The sequence below is a fragment of the Marmota marmota genome, unplaced genomic scaffold, assembly GCF_001458135.2.
Source record: "Marmota marmota marmota unplaced genomic scaffold, marMar, whole genome shotgun sequence".
In the NCBI taxonomy this organism is placed as follows: Eukaryota; Metazoa; Chordata; class Mammalia; order Rodentia; family Sciuridae; genus Marmota; species Marmota marmota.
In genome coordinates, this window is record NW_025999977.1 from 40,805,114 (window position 1) to 40,815,415 (window position 10,302).

The window sequence follows — 10,302 nt, forward strand, 5'->3', positions numbered from 1 at the left end:
GCCCACGTGACCCAGCCAATCGGCCTCAAGAGCAGGAGGATTGTGGGAGGTGGAGAGAGGCTTGTGTGGGAGAGAGAGGCTTGTGGAAAGCCGGTGGTGGCAGTTGAGGCTCTGAGGATTTTTCCTGAGAGGCTGTTTTGTTTGGCGTGTGTGGTTCTAAAAATAAAGTTAGTTTCTTTTGACAAGTGGCTCCTGATTGTGCCCAGCCAGACTGCGGCAATTTCTACTACTTAAATTCTATATTTAAAAGTTCCATAGTACTTCACACCACATGCAAAAAATACATTCTGTTTGGATAAAAATTTAAATAGTAAAAAAAACACAATCATAAAAACCCTAGAAGTAAATATAGGAGACTGTTTGTATATTATTAGCAAGGAGAGCCCATCTTTGAATGAAACCAAAATCAGGGAGAAAAAAAGATTAAATAATTTTTTTACTTTCTAAAATTTAAAAATCATATTCTTAAGGGATAATTTGGTAAAAGATATTTGACAAAAATTTACCATCTATAAAATAGAAAGGCCCTGAGTTCAATCTCCAGCATCATCTTAAAAAAGAAGGAGGAGGAGGAGAGGAAAGGAGGGAGGGAGGGAAGAAGGAAGGAAAGGATAAAGTAAGGGAGAGAGTAAATTTAATTTGGGGCAGGTGTTGGAAATCAGTGATAGAACTCCTAGGTAGCATGCACAAGGCCCTGTGTTTGATTCCCAGGAAGGAAGGAAGGAAGGAAGGAAGGAAGGAAGGAAGGAAGGCCCTTCAAATCAATACAAAAAAGACAAAATACCAAAAAAGAAAAATTAGCAGAGGATATGAACAGGCAATTTACAGGTGAAATACAAATGGCAAACAGACATTTGAAAATATCAGTTTCACATATAATCAGAGAACCTGAAGCCCTTTGAGGAATCACTACTTCTCTATCAGACTAGAAACTATTTTAAAGACAGATGATATCAGGTATGGACCAAGAATGTGGTTGCCCAACATTAATGGACCCAGGTCCATCTGCTCACCACTCAAAAGCCAATACTTGGGAGGTGAGAAGGAAATCAGGGCAATACCATTATCCTCCTCAAGGAAAAAAGAAAAAGAAAGGACCATCTTAAGGAACTCAGGTATGTAAAAGGGTTCTTATAAGGAGGAAAAGGAGGTACAAGGGCAATAGACTTCATGTCAGGAGGGGTCTTTATCATCCAGGGTATGTGTCCTGTATCTCCTCTTCTCCCCTGCACCACCACCCCACCCCACCACCACCCCATTTGTTTTTCTGTTGTGGTTGTTTTTGGTTCCCACTTTGGCCAGAACATATAAATTGACCTTGACCTTCTGGGGATAGTTCCTATAATTCTTTAGACAAACTTATGACTTTTCTGCAAGTTAAATATCACAGCTATTTTTACATGCTTTGTGTTAGTTGATATACAGAATTTTAAAATAAGAGGTGTTATACATTCTGATGTTCTGGGTTCACCAGATGTTCTGGGTTCTGGAAATCTAAAGAAAGATTATCAGTTTACATCTTAATCATTCAGGTTCTGCTTTTCTTTAGAATTTAGAACACTGGGCAAAGGGAGAGGAAGTCAAAGAACAACTTGCAAAGGGGCAGCCAGTGTTACACAATTATTTACACACCATTTAAACATGGAACAATCTGTCCAAAAGGCAACTTGGCAAGACATATTAAAAAATGTGTGTCTTCCCTCTGACCCAACAACTCCACCTGAAGAATTTTCTCAGAAATCTCTTACACAAGTACATAAAGAAATATACACAAGAATTATTACTAATTATGCCAGTAAGAACATGAAAATATGAGGGCTCCTCGTACTGTCTCAGGGAAAATGAAACCATCATTTTATGATTCCAATATTCATTGTGAAACAAGTGTGTCCCTTTATCTCATTCTTCCTTGACCTTTTCTAACACTGACATCCATTTCCACCCACATTGTTCAAAGTCCAGCACGGCCTACACAGTGTTATACCAGAGTTACCATCCCCCACTCCCAATCTAACTGAAACCCTTTTTCTCTGTTATTTCAGTCACTTTCCCCATCCTCTTGAACCTTCTCTTTGTTCTTACAACACTATTTGCTCCATCCTACTAATAATGCCTTTAGACCAACAGTGTTCTCATCTCCCCGCCCCCAAAATGCACTTGTCTTTCTACTTTGGCCACTAATTAAAATTAATTACCAACTCTATCTAAATAATCCCTTTTAGCTACTTCCTGGAGCAAAGAGCAGTGCTTCAAAAAGAAAAAGAACTATACAGTCCAGAGTAGCTACAAATTCTTATCTAGTTTTAACATAAATCCCATCGCTGTCTTTTATTCATCTTTTATCTGCTTAGCATTATGCAACCCAGTAGAGTGGCCATTAATCACATGTGACTAGCAAGCACTTTAAGTGGGCGGGCCACGAGTATAAAATACACACCAGATGGATTTGAGGACTTTGAATTAAAAAATGCAATATATCTCACTAATATGGTTTATACTGATTGCATGCTGAAATTATAATATTTTTATGTATTAGGTGAAATAAAACAAACTAGGAAACTTAAATTCACCTGTTGTTTTTTACTTTTTTTTAAATGTAGCTACTAGAAAAGTTAAAATCACACATGTGGCTAATATTGCCTTTCCACTGTTCAGCACTGACCTAGCCTATTCCCTAAAGCAGCTGTCGCAGACTTTGCTCTCAGACTTGGGCTCCTCCTGAGGACTTACTTAATCCTCTATGGGGAAGCTGATTCCTCACCACAGCCACATGGGCAGGAACTTCCATCTTGAATATCCCACTTCCTCATCAAAGTCCCTTCTCAAAATTCTAAAAATTGGAATTGGATTGATTATTCGTCTGGGTTGAGAGTCCTAGGTGGGAAATCATATTCCTTCCGTGTTTGTTGTTGTTTTCCCCCAGTGTAGGTGAAGGATATGGAAAATAACATCCTCCAAGAAAAGGGAAATGACAGCCCCCAGAGAGAAAAGGATGACAGTGTGATCCCAGAGGGGCTCTGGGCTTCCATCCCAGTAACAACGAGTTTGAAGCTTTTACAACTGTTTTCCTGAGTAAGATTTTTTAAATCTGCACAACTAGCTTCCTAACTGTCCAGCCGGCCCGTCCTCAGTCTCCAATGATTAAACCACACTGCACATTCTGCTACGGTGAAGTCTCAGTAAGACCTATAACACACAGACCCCTCTTGTAACCAGTTGCCATTTTCTCCCCTGAAAATGTGCCACTCCACCGCTGCTTAGTAAAGACCGTTGCTGGTCCGTTGACCTCTGCTCCTGTTTTCAGTTATATTTGCTTCCAGCAGTTATTCAAGAAACTGAAGTAATTCTGTCTCTTACTCCTTTTGTGACCAATTTTTTTCTTTTTTTTTTTTTGTTGTTATTGTTGTTATGGTTGTTTTGGTTCCCACTTTGGAAGTCAGTAGACTCTTCTCTCTGTTCTCAGTGTTCTGAGCTTTCTCAATGGTGTATCCTCAGAGTAGGTCTATTTTCTTGTCAGTTATAATTATTTGTGTGAGTTTTGGGATATTTTTGGTTTTTGGTTCTGGGAAATTGAACCCAGGACCTCATGCACACTAAACCTATGCTCTGCCACCGAGCTGCATCCCCAGCCCCTAGGGCGGGTCTATTTTCACCCACTGTGCTACAGGTTGTCACTCAGTCCCTCTCTCAGGAAACTCTGATCTACAGCTCTGAAAAATGTCTTGAATTCTTTCTGTGACAATGTCCTTCCCTCTGTTTACTGTTCTTTCCTTCTCAAAATAGACACTAGATCTCCTGGACTATCCTCCACTTAAAAAAAAAAAATCTTTTTCTTCACTAGTTTTTATCTTTTTCTTTCTTTTTGCTCTATCCTTTAGGCAATTTCATCACCTTTATTTTCCAACTTCTATTTTTCATTTTTTAATTTCCAAGAAGTGTTCTCTGAATACTCCTTTTTAGTAGCAAACTAGTCTTGTTTCATGATTGCCATATAATCTCCTTTTTCTATGGGAATTTTAAAGATAGTCTTTTTGTGGTACTATTATTTTTTTCCTTCCTAAAATAGTCCTAAGTTCTTCTCAGGGGCTTTTGTTTATTTGTCTTGCATTTTGATATCTACCTTTTATGTTAAAGATTTTCTTCAGTTATCTTGGTTACCTCCTCATGATAAGACTCTAAATGAAAAAATCAAAATAAATTAAAACACTGTAAAGGGGACTGGGAATGTAGCTAAATGGTAGAGCACTTGCCTAGCATGGCTGAGGACTCGAGTTCAATCCCTGATGCTGCAAACAACACACCATACATACACACACACATGCACACACACACACACACACACACACAGTAAAAATAAATAGTTTCATATGAAAAAATTAAAAAGAATAGGCTACACAAAGGCAAAATAATGCTTACAAGCTATTTTTAAATAAAGCTGTTGATGCTTACATGATGTAATTTTAAAACTTGAATCTTATTAACCTACCTGTTGCTGAATGTATTTGTTGCTATTATTTTCCAAAATGTTCTCCATTTTCTTGCACATCTTGAAGTATACCAAATATCTAAAGCTACAATTATAATAGTAACTTTCATTTATGAAAAGGACATTAATACCACCAATTTAATATATCACTCTCTTTACAGTAATTGCCTTATTATTGCCAAAAAAAGAGTTGTTTTTTCTTTAAAAAAAAAAAAACTGCCTAAAGGATAGTTTTATGTTAGTTATATGTACAAAATTACCTCACTTATACAGAACCCCAAAGTTTAGAGAAAACAAAGACAATTTAGTACAATTTCAACCTAAATCCTCCATCATTTGGACCCTTGTAATATGAAGGCTGAATAAAGCAGAAAAAAAGAATTTTAGTACTGTGAAAAAAATACCAATTTGGAGGAGGAGGGAAGGGGGGAGGGGAGGGGGAGGCGGCGGCGGCCACCTATAGGCACTCTGAAGGAAAGGGGCACCTTAACAGGTTCAGCACCAGATGATCTACTTGAGCTGTTGCCAATCAATTCCCTTTGTGCTCTCACCCCCACTTCCAGATGAATTTGATGCCACCAATTTCTTAGTCTTTGGAAGACTTACTACAGAGTAAACCAAGGGGGTTCTCAGCTTTCTTCATGACCAGCTTATAGTTCCATATTCTTGATTCTTCAAGGCCACTTTCCACCTATTCTTATGCTTCCTAGCTTCCAAAATTTTGTTACTGTTGAGTCTTCTGTTCTTGACTTTGTGGGTTTATGTCTTTTTTACCTAATTCCATTAAGTGTCATTTTAATGGAGCATTTGTTGGGGTGGTGGTAGTACTGAGGATTGAACTTAGGGGTGCTCTACCACTGAGCTACATCCCCAGCCCTTTTCATTGTATTTTGAGATAGGGTCTTGCTAAGTTGCAGAGGCTGGCCTCAGGCTTGGGATCCTCCTGCCTCAGCCTCCCAAGTCACTGGGATTACAGGCCTGCCCCACTGTACCCAGCTTAATGGAGGTTTGATCTCTCTTCACTATGGATGTATATATTCCATCTGCCATATTTACACAGAAATGACATCTCCCAGGAATTCTAAGCTTCAACTGAGGCCCAGAGATTGGGAGTTTCAAGGACTTTAGCATATTATTCCTATTCTTTATCTGCATATGACATTTGATTATTTTAACAGTTTTCTTCTTAAAACTATACCTCCGTGACCTAACAAAGTCTAGGCAGCTACAGCAGGGGACACCACAATCAATCAAGGAGTCACTGGCTATGGATAATTTTGAAATAATACAACTGACTAAAATTATCACCATGCATTAGCAATTCAAAACAATGCCAGTGATAAAATAGTACTTTCTGAAAATCTTCTGTTACGCTAAGTTTGAAATGATTGATGTAGATACTGTTGGGTTTAATATTATATGTGTAGGCCACACTGTAGTACATTTTAATTTCTTAATAAGGACCTTAATTCAGAGAATTAAGGCACATGCACACTCAGAGCACATTTGAAATGGTTCAGAAGTGCCTGTCCCCAACCACTTGGTTACCATTGTCTGTGCAGAATAGGATTTGACAGCCAGAAAGAGCACAATCATTGCAAAGGCAAAGAAACAAAATCAGAATCACTTCAATTCTGTCATTCTGTGTGCAACTTGTTTTCTACAGCTTAAAAATCCATTCTTTTGGAAACATTCCTTCATAAGATTATATCCTTCCCCACCCTTAAGCACATTAATGTAATTAAAAAGTATTAATCCATTACTTCTTTCTCATTCTTTACTGTAAATTTCATTTTCATTTTTTAAATTTTTACTGGTTTGGTTATATATATATAAAGTTCAAGATAGAGCCTCCCTGGGTTCAATCCAATTTAAGTGCTGCAAAAAAAAAAAAAAAAAACTTCAGTAAGAGAAAATGTTCACTGTGGGCCTCTCTTTTCAGACTATTGTCATTATCTGTGTGTTTTTTTTTTTTAATCACCTACTCCACGTTTTAGGTTTGTTAGGTACATGTTACACCTCACTTGTCTTTCCACCAGCCTCAATGGGACCTCCCACCCCAGTCTCCTTTGTCAGCCCTCTTCTGTCAACTCCTAAGTGCTGTTCGGATTTTTTGTTAGTTTATTTGTTTGCTTGTTTTTTGGTACCAGGGATTGAACCCAGGGGTTCTCTGTGGCTGAGCGACATCCCAGTCCTCTTTTTTTTTTTTTTTTAAACTTTTTGAGACCAGGTCTCGCTAAATTGCTTAGGGCCTCGATAAGTTGCTACGGCTGACTTTGAACTTGCAATCTACCTGCCACGGCCTTCTGAGTTGCTGGAATTACAGGTGTGCACCACCACACCCAGCAATGCCAGACTTTCTTAGGGCTTTATAGCTCTCCTCTCCTTCCTTTAATCCCCATTCCCACTGTAGCTGAATTAATTCCTGTGGTTTTAAATACAATCACGATGCTGCTGACACCTCTAATCCAGAGCCACATCTAATGGCCTAACCAACTTCTCAATTTTAATGTCTTATAAAATCCAACTTTCTTAATATGTTCAAAACCCACCCCCAGGGCTGGGGATGTGGCTCAAGCGGTAGCTCGATGGCCTGCCATGTGTGCGGCCCGGGTTCGATCCTCAGCACCACATTACAAACAAAGATGTTGTGTCCGCCAAATACTAAGAAATAAATATTTTTTAAAAAAAGACTATTTTGGGGGGCTGGGGTTGTGGCTCAGCGGTACAGCACTTGCCTCACATGTGTGAGGTACTGTGTTCGGTCATCAGCACCACATAAAAAGGAAGAAAGAAGACTATTTTGTAATATATGAACATTATATGGAGTTCAAATTGTAATGTCCATAAATAACATTTTGTTGAAATACAGCCATGCCTGAGTTAAGCAACTGGGACAGAGACCATATGACCTCAGAAGCCTAAAATACTGACTATCTAGCCCTTTACATAAAAAGTGTGACCAAGAGATGGCAATACACCACAGGTCTGGTAAGAAGGTAGGTGATGCCGGGCATGGTGGTGCATGCCTGTAATCCCGGTGGCTAGGGAGGCTGAGACAGGAGGATCACATGTTCAAAGCCAGCTCAGAAAAAGTGAGACGCTAAACAACTCAGTGAGACCCTGTCTCTAAATAAAATACAAAATAGAGCTGGGGATGTGGCTCAGTGGTCCAGTGCCCCTGAGTTCAACCCCCCCCCAAAAAAAAAAAGAAAAAAAAAAGAAAGAGGTAGGTGAAAAGTCCCATGAAGATTCAGAGATCTGAATCAACATTAAAGTTTTTAGGAATCCAGTGGTCAGTGGCATGTTGGAATATCCCACCAAATTTAAAAATATATATATTGCATCTTTTATCTTCTACTACAAAGAAGGAAACTCGATTCCTATTAGGTCCCTTGGGTTCCTAGTGGCAATACAATTCACACTCAGGAATACTTTTTAGTCTGACACAAAAAGCTACCAGCTTTGAATGGTGCCAGGAACAGGAAAAGGCTTTGCAGCAGGTCCAGACCATAGTGCAAGCAGCCAGGCCACCTGGGCCAGAGGATCCAGCAGCCCCTATGTTTGGAGGTATTAGTGGTAGAAAAGATGCCATATAGAATTTATGGCAAGTCCCAAGTGGCACAGTCCCGAGAATTCTATAGTAAAGCCATGCCTTCTGTAGTGTGTTTGTTTGTGTGTGTGTGTGTGTGTGTGTGTGTGTGTGTATTAAAAACAGCTCCTGGAAGCTCCTGAGCACTGATAGAGAGTGAACAATTGATCGAGGGATGCCAAGTGAGCAGGCATCCGTAACTATAAATCATGAGCTCGATGACAGATCCCACACAACATGAAGACTGGAAGACCCAAGAGCAGGCTATTTTAAGATGGAAATAGTAGATCTGAAACAGATCCTGAGCAGGACCAAAGGACACACGGTGGCTCCATGCACAGGTCTTCCAGACCCCCACATCATCTACCATGGCTGCACCAGTTCTCCTCCCTCTGCTCAGAAAGACTTGTGTATATCAGTTGAAGAAAAGTGGAAATAGCCCGAGTTCAGTTTATGGATTTTTTTGGTTTGATTTGTGGGTTCAGGCTGAAAAAAGACAGCAACTGCATTACAGCCTCGCTCCAGGATGGTCTTGGAATACAGCGATGATAAGTCTTCCCAAGGGGCAGAGCTTTAAGAGCTGCAATTAGTCATGGATTTTGTATGAACAAAAAGTCACCTTAGCCAGCACTGCTATCCAGAGGCTTGAGCAGGGCTTGATCCTCAGGCACGGATTTTTACACAATAAATAATTAGGCCAGGTGGTTCCATTCATATGCAAAAGAGGAGCAGAAATGGGCCCATGACTGGCTGCCAGATCATATACCCTACCATCCCAGATCAGCCAGCCTGCCGATAGGGGGATGGCACCAGCTGAAAGACAAGGCACACTCCAGAATGGAGTCCCAGCCTCCAAATGCAGTGACCACTGGGAGTCAGAGAGTTCCATGTGATTCTGTCCTCATGGGTCTGGCAACCAACTGACCCTGCTTATCATTCTTAATGACTCAGTAGGGACTTTGAGCTTCCTGTCTTCACAACTCTGGCGTCTAGCAGATCCAAAGTCCAGGTCCCCAAAGAAGCATACTCTTGCCAAGGTACAGAGCAAGCATCCAACTGAACTACAGGTTTTGGCCGCCACTTTGGACTCCTTGGGTCCAAGGACCAGCAGATAAGAGAAGTCATCATCTTCTCAAAGCAATTGAGACCAGCAGAAGTGATGGCAGAGTGATCGCTGAGGTCTACTCAGTAAACACTTGTGGAAGGAAAGCTGGGCGGAAAGGAAGACCCCTGAATCCTCCGTGCTACTGCCTTAAACAACAGGCTCCCAGTTTCTAGCTGCGACTTGACAACAGTGTGTTGTGTGTTTTAATGCCCCATACTCACCTGAACCTTCTGGGAGTATGTTTTCTAACTCATCAAGGAACGAGGTCCCCTGACACTCAGATTACACTCCCACCCCTGCTTCTGCACTGGGTCTGGTCCGCGCACCAGCACCCTGCGCTCTCGGCGGCAAGACCAGCCCAGACCCAGCTCACCGTCTCCGGGCTTCCAGGCGCGCCGCGATGCGGAGGCGCCGGGCCTGGATCCGCTCCTGCGGGTTATCAGAATTAACCGAGGGCTCGAGATTTTGGGTGGATAAGCGTTCTTCCACAGTCTGATCCAGGACCCCTATGGACTCTGACGGACTCGGATTCATGGCAGGAACCTTCCCTTGGCAGCTCCGCCCGGACGCCTCCTGGTTGCTAGGAACAAGCCGTTGCCAGGGAAAAGCAGTCACCTGACCTGCAGTCGGAGTGGTTGCGCGCGCAGCTCTTCGGTCCCCGCCCACCTTTGCTCTTTATAGCGTAGCTTTAGGCTTTATTCCTCCGACCTGAAGTTAGAATGCGAGTACTGTCCTGACCTCCGCAAGGTCCCAGTCATACTAGCGGAGATTGTGGGGTCTCACCATGAGACTGGAAGACTTAAAGAGCTGGACTAAGTTGTGCTTCATCACTTCCTGACTCATTCATTCATCAAATGAATATTCCTAAAAATCATATTCATCAAATACAATCAAATGCCTACTATGAGCCAAGCACTGTACTACAGCTAAGGACACTGGCATTGTCCTTTCCTTATGGAGAGTACAGAATAACAGGTTCACTCTGAGCCTACTGCCTCGGACGTGTAAACTAAACTATATTGCACCCATACAGTCGTCGGCCATTCATTTTTGAGCTCCTGTTGATGCCCTGGCCCCTAGAATGTGAAACCACCCTGCTATCAATAAATTTACATCCAG

The 10,302-nt window shown here is 41.4% G+C and overlaps 1 protein-coding gene across 1 annotated transcript in view; it reads right to left on the bottom strand.

The window, feature by feature from the left end:
- Window positions 1-9,776, bottom strand: part of Drc1 (dynein regulatory complex subunit 1) — a 44,702-nt gene extending 34,926 nt beyond the window's left edge. The window contains exon 1 of the mRNA XM_048804954.1: window positions 9,557-9,776. Coding sequence (XP_048660911.1) covers window positions 9,557-9,717 — 161 coding nt within the window. The 5' untranslated portion in view covers window positions 9,718-9,776. The remainder of the gene's footprint in view (window positions 1-9,556) is intronic.
- Window positions 9,777-10,302: the final 526 nt, after the last annotated feature.